Below are 18,405 nucleotides of genomic sequence, written 5' to 3'. Positions count from 1 at the left end.
ACAGAAAATTGAGCTTGATATCTAAAAGGGTAAGGATGTTTACCCAAGTCATTGTATTTTCACACACTGCTGCACACATCACATGATTTGTCCCACGAGTACAGCCAACAACAGTCTGCTATTTTAGCAGGATGGAAAGGGACACCTTCCCCGTCCCGGGAGGAGGTTTGTCGAGTGCACGCGCAATGTTGTGCGCATGCGCAGTCCGAGTCAACGGTCCTTTTTGGTGCCTGGAAATGCGCAGGCGCGTCATTCCGGCGCCGGCTTTGGCGGAGGGGCGGGGCTTGCGCCGGCGTCTCTTCTTCCAACTGCAGTTTGTGGCAGCGCCATTTTGAATGTGCGGCTGCCGCGGTTGTGAGTCGGCGGAGGACGAGTTGCCGACTCGTCTCCATAGCGGTCTCTTGATTGTCGATATTTTGTTGCCATAGGTTTATCTAGAGACGTATACATATATATAGACACGCTATATAGAAATCTAGGCCTGTATCCGGCGTCCGAGGCGAACTCCCTAAGATGATGTTAAGAGGAAACCTGAAGCAAGTGCGCATTGAGAAAAACCCGGCCCGCCTTCGCGCCCTGGAGTCCGCGGCGGGCGAGAGCGAGCCGGCGGCCGCGGCAGCCATGGCGCTCGCGCTTGCGGGGGAGCCGGCACCGCCCGCGGCCGCGCCGCCGGAGGACCACCCGGACGAGGAGCTGGGGTTCACTATCGACATCAAGAGTTTCCTCAAGCCGGGCGAGAAGACGTACACGCAGCGCTGCCGCCTCTTCGTGGGGAACCTGCCCACCGACATCACGGAGGAGGACTTCAAGAGGCTCTTCGAACGCTATGGCGAGCCCAGCGAAGTCTTCATCAACCGGGACCGTGGCTTCGGCTTCATCCGCCTGGTGAGTGTCAGGCCGCCCGCGCGAGGGAACAAAAGGGCTGCCGGGGCGGCCGCGGGGCCGTGGGCTGAGGCCCCCCTCGTCCTCGGACGCCGTCTCCGTGAGCTGTGGCAACCGTGGCGCCGCTCGGCCTCACCGATTCCCCTGGGCGGGATTGGCCGCTTCCCCTCGGGTTTCGAGTTCGCGGTCCCGGGATTTCCTGCGCTCTCGGTGGCCGCCGTTTTCCGCCGCGCGCCGGTCGTGCTTGCGGTGGCTGCGGGCCTGCTGCCCGGCGCTGGCCCGGGCACGGTGCGCTCTGCTCAGGCCGCGAGCGCTCCGGGGTTCCCCGTTGCCCGGGTACCGAAAGGGCCCGGGGGCAGGGGCGGGCGGCGTTTTGGGATGAGAATTCTTCAAGGCAAAAATTGTGCCATAATAGAAACGAGGCGAACGTCAATTTGGAACGGAAGCTTGAGTCGCACCAGACGAATCACTGGTGAGGGTCTGTCCGGGAGACTTGCTGCTTAGACGGTTATTCACATCCCATCCTTGGCTTCAACGACACCTATATGCGTTTAAGGGTAGACCACTTTATTTCTAAATTAAATTTATTTATTTTAATAGAAATGGGGTCTCGCCGTGTTGACCAGGCTAGTCTCGAACTCCTGGGCACGAGCGATCCTCCTGCCTTGGACTCCCACTTGATTTCTCACCTCAGTGCAGCCTGCTTTTTACCTCAAACTGCTTAGGTGCCCAAACTCTGTACTCAAGTAACACCGTTTAATCTGCGGTAATGGGACGGTGTTTAATTTTATGTGTCTAATACAGTGTTTCTCTACCAAACATCCTGGAGAGTTCCACGTTTTTATAGGGGGAGAATAGATGATACACAGTAGTACTTCATAAATTACTGATACATACCCTAGTATCAGAGTAATACAGCTTACTCTCGTAATCTAAATTTTGAAAAGTTTTCCAATAATTTATGCAAAAATTGTGATTCCTTTATATTTTTTAAAAATTTGAACAAGCCTGGCCAAACTCCATCTCTACTAAAAATACAAAAATTTAGCTGGGCGTGGTGGTGCACCCCTGTAGTCTCAGTTACTTGGGAGGCTGAGGCAGAGGCTGCAGTGAGCTGAGATCACAAAACAAAACAAAAATAGCGAAGGTTTACGCCTTTTTTTTTTTTTTTTTGAGACAGGGTCTCGCGCTATCACCCTAGGTAGAGTACAGTGGCGTGATCTCAGCTCCTGGGCTCAAGCAGTTCTCCTGCCTCAGCCTCCCGAGTAGCTGGGACTACAGTCATGCACCCCCAAGCCCGCCTAATTTTTGTGATTTTTTGTAGAGGCAGCGTTTCGCCATGTTGCCCAGGTTGCTTTCGAATTCCTGGGCTCAAGAGATCCTCCCGTCTTGGCCTCCCAAAGTGCTGGAATTACAGCGTGAGCCACTGTGCCCAGCCTGGAGCTTTGACTTTCAAAATTGGGTTCTCTGTCTGGACGATACAAAATCTTAATATGTAGAGAAAATTGTAGTTACGTGGTACTGTATTTTTATTACTTTTTTCTTTTTTAAAAAATTAATGTACTTCTAAAACCTTTAAGATACTGTTTTTTTGAGACGAAATCTTGCTCTGTCACCAGGTTGGAGTGCAGTGGCGGGATCTTGGCTCACTGCATCCTCCACCTACCGGGTTCAAGCGATTCTCCTGCCTCAGCCTCCCAGCTGGGACTACGGGCGCATGCGACCACGACCAGCTGATTTTTGTATTTTTGGTAGAGACGGGGTTTCACCCATGTTGGTCAGGATGGTCTCGCCCTCTTGACCTCGTGCTCCACCCGCCTCGGCCTACCAAAGTGCTGGGATTTCAAAGATGAGCCAGGGCACCCAGCCAAGAGACTGTATTTTTTAGGGCAAACATTTCAACATGTAAGCGGCTTCAAGAGAAGGGCAGATATTCACAACTGCTAATAATAATGAAATAGGGAAATTTCCTTAAAATTCGGGTTAAATAATCATTACATTTTGAATATTATAAATGCATTTCTTTATTTTTTGGACATTAGATAAACAGCTTGCCATTTGGTGAACATTTTTATGCAAAAGTTATCTTTTTTGGCCGGGCGCGGTGGCTCATGCCTGTAATCCCAGCACTTTGGGAGGCTGAGGCGGGCGGATCACAAAGTCAGGAGATCGAGACCATCCAGGCTAACACGGTGAAACCCCGTCTCTACTAAAAATACAAAAAAATTAGCCGGGTGTGGTTGCAGGCGCCTGTAGTTCCAGCTACTCAGGAGGCTGAGGCAGGAGAAAGGCGTGAACCCGGGAGGCGGAGCTTGCAGTGAGCCGAGATCGCGCCACTCACTCTAGCCTGGGTGACAGAGCGAGACTCCGTCTCAAAAAAAAAAAAAAAAAAATTTACATATGGTAAAGGGCAAAAATTTTAAGTGTACTGGTTGGTGATTTATTTTTTTTCTTTTTTTTTCTTTTGAGACAGAGTGCCCAGACTGGAGTGCAGTGGCATGATCATGGCTCACTTGATCAAGCCTCGACTTCCTGGGCTCAAGTGATCCTCACACCTCAGCCCCTCAGGTTGCAGGGACCACAAGCACACACCACCACACCTGGCTAATTTTATTTGTTTTTTGTAGAGACAAGGTCTCTCTCATGTTGCCCAGGCTGGTCTCAAACTCCTGGGCTTAAGTGATCCCTCCGCCTCAGCTTCCCAAAGTGTTAGGATGACAGGTGTGAGCCACCATGCCTGGCCACTGGTTTGTGAATTTTGACAAATGTATACGTCTGTTTAACTCAGACCCCTATCAAAATATATATGTTATCACCCCATAAAATGTCTTCATATTTTTTCCTATTCTCTCTTTCTTTTTTTTTTTTTTTGAGACAGAGTCTTGCTCTGTCACCCAGGCTGGAGTGCAATTGTGCGATCTCGGCTCACTGCAAGCTCCGCCTCACGGGTTTACGCCATTCTCCTGCCTCAGCCTCCCCAGCAGCTGGGACTACAGGTGCACACCGCCACGCCCGGCTAATTTTTTTGTATTTTTAGTAGAAACGGGGTTTCACCATGTTAGCCAGGATGGTCTCGATCTCCTGACCTCGTGATCCATCTGCCTCGGCCTCCCAAAGTGCTGGGATTACAGGCGTGAGCCACTGCGCCTGGCCCTATTCTTACTTTCAAGACTGTTTCTAAAGTCTACTTCTGAAGAGTTGTTGGATTATATGATGTATTAGGTAAGAAAGTGCCCATCTCTTTTTAGGTGTTTACTAACCGCTACTACTATTACTAGTGAGTTAAAAGCAATAAACAAAACGACTGTTTAGAATGCAGTCATCCCTCAGTATCTGGGGGGGATTGATTCTAGGACCTCCTCCAGTACTAAAATTCGTAGATGCTTAAATCCTTATACTGTGTAAAAATGGCATTGTTTTTCCATATTACCCATGCAATCCTCCTGTATACTTTAAATCATCTCTAGATTACTTATAATACCTAGTACAATGTAAATGCTATATGAATAGCTGTTATACTGTATTATTTGGTTTATTTAGTTATCTATTTGAGATGGATTCTCGCTCTATTGCCCAGGCCTGAGTGTAGTGGCGCTGTCTCAGCTCACTGCATTCTCTGCCTCACGGGTTCAAGCGATTCTGCCTCAGCCTCCGGAGTAGCTGGGACTACAGCCACATGCCACATGCCTGGCTAATTTTTTTTTTTTTTTTTTTTTGTATTTTTAGTAGAGACGGGGTTTCACCATGCTGGCTAGGCTGGTCTCGAACTCCTGACCTCGTGATCTGCCCACCTCAGCCTCCTAAAGTGCTGGGACTGCAGGCATGAGCCACTGCACCCAGCCTATTTTATTTTCTTTTATTTAAATTTTATTTTTTATTTTAAAGGAATCAAGACGAGGTCTTGCTCTTTTACCTAGGCTGGTCTTAAACTCCTGGCCTCAAGGATTCTTCCTGTTTTGGCTTAAAGTGCTGGGATTACAGGTGTGAGCCCTCTTACCCTGCCTGTCTGTATTATTTTAAATTGTTTCTTTCCCGAATGTTTTCTTTTCTTTTTTCTTTTTTTGACACCGAGTCTCTCCCTGTCACCCAGGCTGGAGTGCAGTGGTGTGATCTTGGCTCCCTGCAACCTCTTGCCTTCTGGGTTCAAGAGATTCTCCCACCTCAGCCCCCCAAGTAGCTGGGACTACAGGTGCTTACTACCATGCCCTGGCTAATTTTCGTATTTTTTGATAGAGACTGGGTTTTGCTATGTTGGCCAGGAGGCAGGTCTTGAACTCCTGACCTCAAGTGATCTGCCTGCCTCAGCCTTCCAAAGTGCTGGGATGACAGGTGTGAGCCATTGGGCCTGGTCCTAAATATTTTTGATCTACTTCTCTTGAATCCATGGATACAGAGGGATGAGTATGTCTCTAAAAAGGGTAACTTCATTTGTTTTTGGAAAAATAATTCTATAGGTAGATTTTTGCAATAAAGGGCAATAATTTCAAGCTGTCATGAACATTTTAGGGATTGAATAAAGAGCTCTTGTGACCTTAAGACGTTTTTCATAAGATAGTATGTTTGTATTCTTCTTACATATACATGTAAAGCCTCTTCAGTTGTCCCTGGAGAGTTCCCATAACACAGTGAAAAAGACGTACTGCTATTACATTTACCAGTTCCTTATTTATTGTTTTAGGTGCTGCCCATATTCTACACCAACTTTGAATTCTCCAAGTAGAAGGAAGTTCTCTTACCTTTTAGTTTCAGCAATGAGCATATTTTTTAGTTTATAATAAGTGCATATGTACACTTGCTTCTCTATATAATGGCGAGAACTGTTATAGCTCGTGAATGTTGCCTTTGTTTCTCTTCATGTGATGGTGAGAATGTGTAACCCATGTATTTCGGGAGAAGTCATTAATAAGACATTGGCTAGAGCAAGGGGGCTCACACCTGTAATCTCACACTTTGGGAGGCTATGGCGAGAGGACTGCTTGAGGCCAGGAGTTCAAGAGACCAGCATAGGCAATATAGTGAGACCCCCCATCTCTACAAAAAATTAAAAAATTAGCCAGACTTGGTGGCATACATTCGTAATCCCAGCTAGTCGGGAGGGTAAGGCAGGAGGATCCCTTGAGCCCCAGAGTTTGAGGCTGCAGTAAGCTATGATTGTGCCACTGTACTCCAGGCTGGGCAATAGAGTAAGACCCTGTCTCAGGACACCTCCCTCCCCTGAAAAAAAAAACCCAAGAACTAATAGTTTTTACTTATAATATTGAAAAGAAATGAAAATAAAAAGGAAAGGTGATTTGTCTGGCTGTACAGAGGCGGAGTGTTTTATTAAGACATAAAAAACAGGCCGAGTGCGGTGGCTCATGCCTGTAATCCCAACACTTTGGGAAGCTGAGGTGGGCGAATCTCGAGGTCAGGAGTTCGAGACCAGCCTGGCCAACATGGTGAAACCCCGTCTCTGCTGGGGTTTCAATACAAAATACAAAAAATTAGCTGGGCGTGCTGGCGTTCGCCTGTAGTCCCAGCTACTCAGGAAGCTGAGGCAGGAGAATCTCTTGAACCCGGGAGGCAGAGGTTACAGTGAGCCGAGATTGCACCATTGTGCTCTAGCCCGGGTGACGGTGCCAGATTGTCTCAAAAAAAAAAAAAAGAAAAGAGATGAAAAACATAAGGGTATGGAGAGAATTATTCCTTTGATGATAGTTTCTAGCCAAGTTATTGTTATTTTTTATTTTTATTTTTTCTGAGACAGAGTCTTGCTCTGTTGATCAGGCTGGAGTGCAGTGGCGCCATCTCGGCTCACTGCAACTTCTGCCTCCTAGATTCAAGAGATCTCTCACCCCAGCCTCCCAGGTAGTTGGGATTAAGGCGCCGCCACCACGCCCAGGTAATTTTTGTATTTTTAGTAGAGTTGGGATTTCACCATGTTGGCTAGGCTGGTCTCAAACTCCTGACCTCAGGTGATCCGCCCGCTTCAGCCTCTGAAAGTGCTGGGATTACAGGGGTTAGCCACTGTGCCCAGCCTCTAGTCAAGTTATTAATATGTTTTTAATATATGTAGGAGATTTTGAAACTACATTGCTTTGAATATTTAATAGTTGGTAACTAGCCTTATGAGGAGCTAATCTTTAAATGATTACTTTTAACAAAACAACGGAGTTCGGACCTTTTAATTAAAATGTTTAAAATGATGATTGAATAGTTAAAAACCCTGTGATACCAAAGTTAAAAGATAAAAAATCAAATCGACCCTGTCAGCCATTTGCTAAAGCTACCTCGTTCTCCCTAGAAGCCAAAGAGTGTTTTAAATTTTTTCTGTTACTGTCATCTTCTAACAATGTTTTTTCTTCCTAAAAAGGAATCCAGAACACTGGCTGAAATTGCAAAAGCAGAGCTGGATGGCACTATTTTGAAGAGCAGACCTCTACGAATTCGCTTTGCTACGCATGGAGCTGCCTTAACTGTCAAGAACCTTTCTCCAGTTGTTTCCAATGAGCTGCTAGAGCAAGCATTTTCTCAGTTTGGTCCTGTAGAGAAAGCTGTTGTGGTTGTGGATGATCGCGGTAGAGCTACGGGAAAAGGTTTTGTAGAATTTGCAGCAAAACCTCCTGCACGAAAGGCTCTGGAAAGATGTGGTGATGGGGCATTCTTGCTAACAACGTAAGTTTTAAATATCTTGTCCTTCTTCTATCCAGTTACATATGGGCTTCTCTTTGTTCTGGAATTCTGTCTTTCCTTGCAGTTGATACTAGCATATGGTAAGTAGGTGTTGAGTAAATATTCAGTGAATACAAATAAGAAATTTTTGTGTACTTGTAGGAGTCAAGAGTCATGTACTTTCTTCAAACTTCAGAGTTTAAATCTCAGCAGTGTTTTGTATTATGATTTCATTTAACTTACTGAACATATATATACAAAGTAAAATCTGTGAAGTTAAGATAATCCTTTCAGAAACTGTTATCAGCTTTATTGACATCTAATTTACCTTCATAAAAAGCACCTCAGGGGTGCGGTGGCTCAAGCCCCAGACTTTCAGCGGGTAGATCACCTCAGGTCAGGAGTTCATGACCAGCCTGGCCAACATGGCACGAAACCCCGACTCTACTAAAAATACAAAAATTAGCTGGGCGTGGTGATGTGCGCCTGTAGTCCCAGCTACTGGGGAGGCTGAGGCTCGAGAATCACTTGACTCTGGGAGTCGGAGGTTGCAGTGAGCCGAGATGGTGCCACTGCACTCCTGCCTGGGTGACAGACTGTCTCAAAAAAAAAAACAAAAACAAAACAAAACAAAAAAAACCCTCATCTCTACTAAAAATACAAAAATTAATTGGGCGTGGTGACACATCCCTGTAATCCCACCTACTCAGGAGGCTGAGGCACGAGAATTGCTTGAAGCTTGGAGGCAGAGGTTGCAGTGATCCCAGATCGTGCCACTGCACTCCAGCCTGGGTGACTGAGTGACCTTGTCTCAAAAAAAATAGTACCTTGGGCCAGGCTTGGTGGCTCACGCCTGTAATCCTAGCATTCTGGGAGGCCGAGGCAGGTGGATTGCCTGAGCTCAGGAGTTTGAGACCAGCCTGGGCAAATGGCGAAACCCTGTCTCTATTAAAAATATGAAAAATTAGCTGGGCTTGGTGGTGTGTGCCTGTAAGCACAGCTACTTGGGAGGGTGAGTCACCAGAATTGGTTGGACCTGGGGGACGGAGGTTGCAGTGAGTTCAGATTGTGTCATTGCACTCCAGACTGGGCGACAGAGCAAGACTCTGCCTAAAAAAAACAAAAACAACAACAACATAAAAACATCTTGGGGGCTGCGTGGTGGAGTGCACAGTAGTCTCAGCTATTTGCCCTGTTGTCCCAGCTATGCAGGAGGCTGAGATGGGAGGATCACTTGAGCCTAGGAGGTCAAGGTTGCAATGAGACCCTGTCTCTATTTAAAAAGAAAATTAAAAAAATAATAGGAATAAAATAATTAAAAAAAAAATTCTGTTGTAGAGCTCAATGAGGTGGTTTTTTTTTGTTTTTTTTTTTGTTTGTTTGTTTTGGGAGATGAGTCTTACTCTGTTGCCTAGGCTGGAGTGCAGTGGCAATCTCGACGAACTGTAACCTCTCCCTCCCACGTTCAAGCAATTCTCCTTCCTCAGCCTCCCGAGTAGCTGGGATTCCAGGCGTAAGCCACTGTGTCTGACTAATTTTTATATTTTTAGTAGAGACGGGGTTTCACCATGTTGGGCAGGCTGGTCTGGAACTCCTGACCTCAGGTGATCCGCCCACCTCGGCCTCCCAAAGTGCTGGGATTACATACATGAGCCACCATGACTGTCCTGTATTTTTGTAGAGACTGGAGTTCACCATGTTGGCCAGGCTGGTCTGGAACTCCTGACCTTAAGTAATCCACCTGCCTGGGCCTCCCCAAGTGCTGGGATTACAGGCATGAGCCACTTCGCCCGGCTGAGCTCAATGAGTTTTAACAAACATATGTACTCATGTAACGCACTGCCATAATAAAAATACAGAACACTTCCATTACCCCACAGAAGTTCTCTGTGCCTTTTTACAGTTATTTTGTACTCTACCTGCCTTAGATAGCTATTTCTGTTACTATAAATACGTTTTGTGTTTTCTAATATTAAGTGAAATCATATAGTATGTATTCTTCTGTGTCTGGCTTCTCTTGCTTAGCATGTGTTTATGAGATTTCATTCATATCTTCGTGTGTATAGTATTTTGTTCCTTTTTATGGCTGAGTCGTATTCCATGGTATGGACATAACTGTGTTTTGTCCGTGATATACGGATGGATATTTGAGTTGCTTACAACTACTGGCCATTGTGAATAAAGCTACTATGAGTATTTGTTTACAAGGCTTCTCGTAAATATTAGGCTTTCATGTGACTTAGGTAAATATTTAGGGGTAAATTCTGTATGTTTAACTTTATAAGAAACTGCCAAGCTCTTTTCCATAGTGGTGTACCATTTTACATTCCTACCAGCAATGAGTGAGTGAGTTCTAGTTGCTCCACATTTTACCCACACTTGGTGTTTTTATTTTTTATTTTTATTTTATTTTTTTATTGTTATTTTTTGAGACGGAGTTTTCGCTCTTGTTGCCCAGGCTGGAGTGCAATGGCGCCATCTCAGCTCACTGCAATCTCCGCCTCCTGGGTTCAAGCAATTCTCCTGCCTCAGCCTCCCAAATAGCTGGGATTACAGGCATGTGCCACCATGCCTGGCTAATTTTGTATTTTTAGTAAGACGGGGTTTCTACATGTTCGTCAGGGTGGTCTTGAACTCTGGACTTCAGTTTGGCCTCCCAAAGTGCTGGGATTACAGGCGTGAGCCACCACGCCTGGCCTTATTATTATTATTATTTTGAGACGAAGTCTTGCTCTGTCATCCAGGCTGGAGTGCAGTGGAGCGATCTCGGCTCACTGCAGCCTCTGCCTTCCAGGTTCAGGTGATTCTTCTGCCTCAACCTCCCGAGTAGCTAGGCCTATAGGCGCGTGCTACCACGCCTGGCTAATTTTTGTAATTTTAGTAGAGATGAGGTTTCACTAAGTTGGCCAGGATGGTCTCCATCTCTTGAGCTCTTGATCCGTCCATCTTGGCCTCCCAGAGTGCTGGGATTACAGGTCTGAGGCAGTGTGCCTGGCCTATTTTTAATTTTTTAATTTTTTTTAATTTTAGTTTTTTTAGTTTTTTTTTTTTTTTGAGATGGAGCCTCACTGTTGCGCAGGCTGGAGTGTAGTGACGTGACCTCGGCTCACTGCAACCTCTGCCTCCAGGTTCAAGCAGTTCTCTGCCTCAGCCTCCCAAGTAGCTGGGATCACGGGTGCCTGCCACCACGCCCAGCTAATTTTTGTATTTTTAGTAGAGACAGGGTTTCACCATCTCGGTCAGGCTGGTCTTGAACTCCTGACCTCCTGATCCACCCGCTTGGCCTCCCACAGTGCTGGGATTACAGGCATGAGCCACCGTGCCCAGCCTATCTTTAATATTTTGTTAATTTGTTTGTTGAGACAGAGTCTCCATGTGTCGCCCAGGCTAGAGTGCAGTGATTCCATCTCGGCTCACTATAATCTCTGCCTCCTGAGTTCAAGTGATAATTGTGCCTCAGCCTCCTGAGTAGCTGGGACTACAGGCGTGCACCACTATGCCTGGCTAAGTTTTTTTTTTTTTTTTTTTTTTTGCAGTAGAGATGGGGTTTTGCCGTGTTGGCTAGACTGGTCAGGAACTCCTGGCCTCAAGTGATCCACCTGCTTCAGTCTCCCTGAGTGCTGGGATTACAGGTGTGAGCCACTGTGCCCAGTTGCACTTGGTGCTTTTTAGACTTAGATATTCTAGTTAGTTTAGCGCAATCTCATCATGATTTAAATTTTAGTTTCCTCATGACTAATGATGAGCATCTTTTCATGTGCTTTTTGGCCAATTATATATCTTTCCTGAAATATCTAAAATATTTTTGTCCATTTTTTTTATCTAAAAAAATTGTTCTTTTTTTTTTTTCTGAGACAGAGTCTCGCTCTGTCGCCCAGGCTGGAGTGCAGTGGCACGATCTCGGCTCACTGCAAGGTCTGCCTCCCGGGTTCACGCCATTCTTCTGCCTAATCCTCCCGAATAGCTGGGACTACAGACACCAGTCACCATGTCTGGCTAATTTTTTTTGTATTTTTAGTAGAGACGGGGTTTCACCGTGTTAGCCAGGATGGTCTTGATCTCCTGACCTTTTGATCCGCCCACCTCAGCCTCCCAAAGTGCTGGGATTACAGGTGTGAGCCACCGCACCCGGCCCCTCTTTGTTCATTTTTAATTGGGCGGATTGTCTTCTTACTGAATTATCAAATCTAGGTATGTCTGTATTATAAATCTTCCTCCCAGTCTGTGGCTTGTTTTTAAATTTTCTTTTCTTTTTATTTATTTATTTATTTTTTGGGGACACGGTCTCGCTCTGTCACTCAGGCTGAAGTGCAGTGGAGTGATCTCGGCTTACTGCAGCCTTGACCTCCTGGGCTCAAATGATTCTCCTTCCTTAGCCTGCTGAGTAGCTAGTACTGCAGGCATGCGCCACCACGCCTGGCTAATTTTTTGATTTTTTTTTTTTAAAGTAGATACGAGGTCTTGCTGTGTTGCCCAGACTGGTCCCTAACTCCTGAGCTTAAACTATCCTCCTGTCTTAGCCTCCCAAAGTGCTGGAATTACAGGTGTGAGCCATTGCATCTGTGAAATGTTTTAACTTTAACAGTGACCCTCAAAGAGCAGATGTTTTTATATTTTGTGAAGTCCAAATTTTGTCAATTTTTTTTTCTTGTATGGTTTGTTCTGTGTCCTTGTATGATCTTTGCCTAAGATTGCAAAACTTTTCTTATGTTTTCTTGAGAAATTTTATAGCTTTTACGTTTATACATTTTGAGTGTAACGTAAAAATCCTTTTTATTGTGCAGGTTTCCAGTTGTTCGGCACCATTAATTGAAAAGATTTATGATTTCCCCTTTGTTACCCTGTTACCCTTGCATCTTTATTAAAAAAACCTGGGGAAAAAATCTGTACTTTTTTTGTTTCATTGACCAGTTTGTCAGTTCCAAAATCGTACTTGCTTAATTACCATATTTACCCTAAGCTTTGAAATCAGGTTATAATCATCCAATTTTATTTTTTTAGGTATTTAGGTTTTTTGTATTTGCTTATTGTATGGTGCTGTCAGCTCTTGGTTGGGATCATTCAGATGTTTTAGGGTTTAGAGAATTGAATTTAAAAGTTTTTGTTTTCCTGGCTCCATGGAGCTTAGTTGCTGATTTGTAAGCATTTTAAAACTTATTCTTGACTATTAAGCATTGATACTAAAACTGAGATTCATGCTATATCTGCTGTTTTACAACACAATCTTGTCAGAGGCTTTGCTCTTATTCTCTTTCCTTAGAGAATGCTCTCCAGATTGTCATAGATTTTGCTTTTCCATTTTATTTTAATTTAATTTTTAATTTTTTAATTTTTTATTTTTAATAGAGATGGGGTTTCACCATATTGGCTACGCTGGCCTTGAACTCCTGGCCTTAGGTGATCTGCCTGCCTCAGCCTCCTAGAGTGCTGGGATTACAGACGTGAGCCACTGCTCCAGGCCTAATTTTTGTATTTTTTGTAGAGGTGGATTTTGTCATTTTGCCCAGGCTGGGCTTCAACTCCTGAGCTCAAGCAATCCACCTGTCTCAGCCGGCCGCAGCCTCCCAGAGTGCTGGGATTACAAGTGTGAGCCATTGTTCTTGTCCTTTTTTTTTTTCTTTTTTTTTCTTGAGGCAGTGTCTCAGTGTGCCTCCCAGGCTGGAGTGCAGTGGCATGATCACAGCTGATTGCAGCCTCGACCTGCTGGGCTCAAGTCATCCTTCCACCTCAGCCTCCCAAGTTGCTGGGACTATAGGCATGCACCACCACACCTATAGGCATGCACCAGCCACCCCATGCCTGGCTAATTTTTGTACTTTTTGTATTTTCGCCACATGGCCCAGGCTGGCCTTGAACTCCTGGGCTCAAGCGATCTGCCCGTTTTGGCCTCCCAAAGTGCTAGGATTACAGTCACAAGCCGCCGCTCCTGGCTGGTAGGATTTATTTAATTGATTAATTAATTAATTAATTTATTTGAGACAGGATCTCGCTCTGTCACTCAGGCTGGAGTTCTGTGGCATGTTCTTGGCTCACTGCAACCTCTGCCTCCTGGGTTCAAGCGATTCATGTGCCTCAGTGCCTCAGCCGCCTGAATAGCTGGGACTACAGATGTTCACCATGCCTGGCTAATTTTTGTATTTTTAGTGGGGACGGGGTTTCACTATGTTGACCAGGCTAGTCTCGAACTCCTGACCTCAAGTGATTCACTTGCGTCGGCCTCCCAAAGTCCTGGGATTACAGGCGTGAGCCACCGCGCCCCGCTGCAGGCTTGCTCTTTTAAACTCTTTCCTGCACGCTTTTCCTGTGCAGAAGAGTACAAAAATAATTTTGTACTTTTCCTATTTTATGTTTATATTTGAAAGGGATTACTTTTTCCAACATTTTATTTGCTTTATCCTATTTTTCCATTAAATGAGATTACTTTTAGACAAAAAAAAAATTCTTTAAGAAAAACATAATATTTCCATTGCCTGTTGAAAGTAATGAGTTATCTAGAAAAACCTGCTAGTAAGTATAAATTGCTACTTAACTTTTGAGGAAAGCAACATTAACCCTTGATATACTCTCAGTGCTAATTGGATCCAATTTTAGTTTTTTGCTTTCTTTTTTTGTAAAGATTGATATTTCCTTATTTGTTATTTGTAGTTATTTGTAAAGATTGATACTTCCTTATTTCTTAGAGGTCTTCAAAAGAACAAAAAGAAAAATTAAAAAAAATTAAAACAAGCTGAATTGTAGTAGTAGGCACCTGTAGTCCCAGCTACTCTGAAGGCTGAGGTTTGCTTGAGTCCAGGAGTTTGAGACTAGCTTGAGCAATGTAGTGAGACTGTCTCTCAAAAAAAACAAGAAAAAAAAATTAGATCCCTTTTCTTAAAATTACCACATAGATCTATTGTGTCATTTTGTAAATTTAAGATATCATTGTTAGATCCTAGTGATTTGATTTTTTCTCCATCATAAAATATTTTATTAATATTATCATCCTGTTAATCCACTGCATGGCAGCCTGGGCAACAGAATGAGACCCTGTCTCAAAAAAAAAAAAAAGAAATTACATACGCAAAATATTGTGTATCTTTTAAGTCACTTTTTTTTTTTTTTTTTTAAGGCAAGTTCTGCTGTCACCCAGGTTGGCATGCAGTGGCATGATCATAGCTCATTGTAACCTGGAATTCCTGGCCTCAAATGATCCTCCCACTTCAGTCTGCCAGAGTGCTGGGATTACAGGCAGAAGCCACCTTGCCCGGCCCTTAAGTCGCCATGTTTTTAGTACTGTATATTCTACCTTGTTTCCACAGTTCTAAGGAAAGATCAGCCACAATGAGGAAAGATCAGTCACAAATACGTAATTTGTATTATATATCATTACAGAAAACATGAAAACCCCAGATGTATACTAGTTGGTATGGTTAAAAAAATTATTGTGCATGCATGCAGTGCGTAAAATGGTGCCATTTTACATTGAGTACATTGGATATCTGGAAAAAAGCATGTATAGGTGATTCACTTTATGTAATGTTATGCATATATCCAACAGAAAGGCAAGTCTTAAGTGGTTTTCACAAAAATGTGATCAGAGCTCCTCTCCACATGTTAGGATTTCAGGGGCCTTCTTTCTTCTACAAAACTTACTATTTAAGTTTTTCCACAATGAAACATTTTTCAAGTGTTTTTGTAAATAACGCTTTAAATTTTGGTATTTTCAGGCCTGAAAGAACACTGAAATACTTTTTCCCCTCTTACCACCCAAAAAAAACCTTCAGGTTTTTTTTTTCCAAGACAGGGTTTCAGTCTGCCGTGCAGGCTGAAGCGCAGTGGTGTGATCTCTGCTCACTGCAACTTCCACCTCCTGGATTCAAGCAGTTCTCGTTCCTCAGTCTCCTGAGTAGCTGGGACCACAGCTGCCGCTCGCCACCACGCCCAGCCAATTTTTCTGTATTTCTTAGTAGAGATGGGGTTTTACCATGTTGGCCAGGCTGGTCTTAAACTACCGACCTCAGGTGATACACTCGCCTTGGCCTCCCAAGGTGTTGCGATTACAGGCATGAGCCACCACGCCCAGCCAACTTCACTTTCATTTAATGAACTCTCTTTACCAAGAACTGTGCTAAGTGCCCTACTTTTCTTCTTTCGTTATCATAACAACCCTATGATGCGCTGAGAAAACTTCGGCTAGCGCGGGTGAACCTCCTAGCTGAAGGATACATAGCTCATAACCTGCTCTAAACCCCAGGGCCTCAGTACCGAAGCCTCTCTCTTTCAGTCCTTCACGTTTATAACCAAACTAATGATTGACTTGGTGGTAAAATGGGGAGAAAAACAAAAATCCAAGCAGTAACTTCAGATTTAACATTATGGTTGAAGACTTTGATTTGTTTCTTTTCCGTCTGTTTTCTACTTTTTTTGTTTTGAGACAGAGTCTCCCTCTGTCTCCCAGGCTGGAGTGCAGTGGCACGATCTCGGCTCACCGCAACCTCTGCCTCTTGGGTTCAAGCAATTCTCCTGCCTCGGCCTCCTGAGTAGCTGGGATTACAGGTGTGCGCCACCACGCCCAGCTAATTATTTTTATATTTTTTAGTAGAGACGGGGTTTCACCATATTAGTCAGGCTGGTCTTGAACTCCTGACCTTGTGATCCGCCTGCCTCGGCCTCCCAAAATGCTGGGGTTACAGGCATGAGCCACCGTGCCCAGCTGTTTTCCACTTACTATATACTTACATTTGCAAAAAGAGTAACCTGGGCAGACGTAGTCTCTCATGGCTGTAATCCCAGCACTTTGGGAGGCTGAAGCGAGAGGATATCTTGAGCCCCGGAGTTTGAGGCTGCAGTGAGCTGTGATTGCGCCACTGCACTCCAGCCTGGACAACAGAGTGAGACACTGTCTCAAGAAAAAAAAATAAATTTAGTTATTATACCTATGGCAAACAGAATTTGAGTTTTTGTTTGTTTGTTTGTTTGTTTGTTTTTTGAAATAGTTTTGCCCTTGTTGCCCAGGCTGGAGTGCAATGGCACAGTCTTAGCTCACTACAACCTCCGCTTCCTGGGTTCAAGTGATTATCCTGCCTCAGCCTCCCAAGTAGCTGGGACTACAGGCATGCACCACCACACCCAGCTAATTTTTTGTGTTAGTAGAGACGGGATTTCACATGTTGGTCAGGCTGGTCTCAAACTCCTGAGTGATCCACCTGCCTTGGCCTCCCAAAGTGCTGGGATTACAGCCGTGAGCCACTGTGCCCGGCCTTAGGTTGAGTTTTACAAACTTTGGTTATACCTAAAGATGAAAGTGAAATAAACAAGATGAGTCAGAAGGTGGACAAAGGGAGCTTCTATAGGGAGTGGTGTATGTACAATGAAACCATAGATGTTAACATTTTAGCATGTGTTCCAATAAATAAAAATAAGATACAGTCCCTTAAGTAATTCCCTTGTACACAATACATACCCATGTTCCTTGGTCTTTTTATGTTGTGTAATTGATGAATGTGGTTGTGATTGATCTTTGCTTACTGGTTTATGTGTCTCTAGAAGTGGAATTGTAGGAGCAAGATGAATATAGAGAGAGAGTGGTAGAGGGAGACTATAAATTTGTTTGTATCGATTAAGTTTCCTCTTAGAAATCTGTACTTCTTCTCTCCCATACTGTGTAAGAGTTGTCTAGTGGCCCAAACTTACATGTGAAAAGTTTACAATTTGTTAAAATCTCTAACATATTTGAGAGTACAGAGATGTCCGAGTTTTCTCTCTTACTACTGATTACGGTTTCCCTTGGCTTCATATACTTTTGTCATTTCTGATGAATGACATATCATCTGCTTAGTTCATTTTTCCCTCTTAATTCTCTGTTTCTAAAGTTTGTTTGAAGGGGGGTGGTCTTGTGTTACTGGAGGGGTTTGCTTATTTCTTTGTTGGCCCTTGCTTAGGTGTACCTCTTGTCTGGTTCTGTTACTGTTCTTTGTGGCCCTGCCATAGCTTCCAGCGGATGAATGGTCCATAAAATGCATCATTTTCATTTTGGCCCTGGGCCTTTTTGGGTACTTTCAGAAGTACCATGTCTTAAGTCTCTTTACCTTTGGGTTCCTATTCAGTTTATGTGAGGTTTCTATAATCTCATTTCACCACTTCATGATGTTCCATACCTGCTTTAACTGTTTCCTTAAAATGTCTTCACTAACTCAGTAATAATTTTGAAAAGTTTTTGTGTCTTTTCTTAACATTTAGGATCTAAAGTCTGTGTCAATCTCTGGTATTATGTGTAAGAGAAACTTTTGGAGTCCAAAAACCCCCTTCATCTTTCTAGCTTAGTTTTTTCTCTCTGAAGCATCACTATTTTGAAGGTAGTATAAATAGATTTTAATTGCATGGTGAAGAGCCAGTCTCAAAGGAAATTTTAATATCAGTGTGCCATCCATTCTACTTATTCCTCCTCCCCTCCATGAACTCTCCTTTTCTCCTGTTTTACTCAAGAAAACAGTAAAGAAGGAGGGCCTCTAGTCATATCTTTCATCACCCACTCTTCTTGTCACTTCCTTCTCCCAACTTTTCTCCTTGAATGTCTGGTGTCTTCTGCCTTCCCTCTTTCCCTTTTGTCTGGCTAACATCTTTTATTTTTATTTTAATTTAGAGATAGCGTCTTGCCTTATTGCCCAGGCTAGAGTTCAGTGGCTTTATCATAGCTCACTGCAGCCTCAAATTCCTGGGCTCAAGTGATCCTCCCACCTCAGCCTCCTGAGTAGTGTATGCCACCTGGCTAATTTTAAAATATATTATAGAGACAGGGTCTCGTCATCTTTCCCAGGCTGGTCTCAAACTTCTGGGCTCCAGCCATCTTCCCCGCCTCTGCTTCCCAAAGCACTGGAATTACAGATGTGAGCC

General features: G+C 44.1%; 1 protein-coding gene across 18 annotated transcripts in view; it reads left to right on the top strand.

Annotated features, from left to right (window-relative positions):
* Nucleotides 1-18,405, top strand: part of LOC105490279 (paraspeckle component 1) — a 109,895-nt gene continuing 91,490 nt past the window's right edge. For 6 of the 18 annotated variants that reach the window (XR_011615003.1, XR_011615002.1, XR_011615001.1 and 3 more), the window contains exons 1-2: nt 11-885; nt 7,235-7,536. Coding sequence is in view for 6 of the 18 variants with exons in the window: in XM_071081577.1 (XP_070937678.1) it covers nt 514-885; nt 7,235-7,536 (674 nt within the window). In the remaining 12 variants the exon portion in view is untranslated. Of the gene's footprint in view, nt 886-7,234; nt 7,537-18,405 lie in introns of all 18 variants that reach the window. The other 12 variants (XR_011614999.1, XR_011614998.1, XR_011614997.1 and 9 more) reach the window with 5 other exon arrangements.

Source organism: Macaca nemestrina, chromosome 16 (genome assembly GCF_043159975.1).
Source record: "Macaca nemestrina isolate mMacNem1 chromosome 16, mMacNem.hap1, whole genome shotgun sequence".
Taxonomy (NCBI): Eukaryota; Metazoa; Chordata; class Mammalia; order Primates; family Cercopithecidae; genus Macaca; species Macaca nemestrina.
Note: the sequence above shows the minus strand (reverse complement) of the source record. Positions and strands in the feature narration are given on the sequence as shown.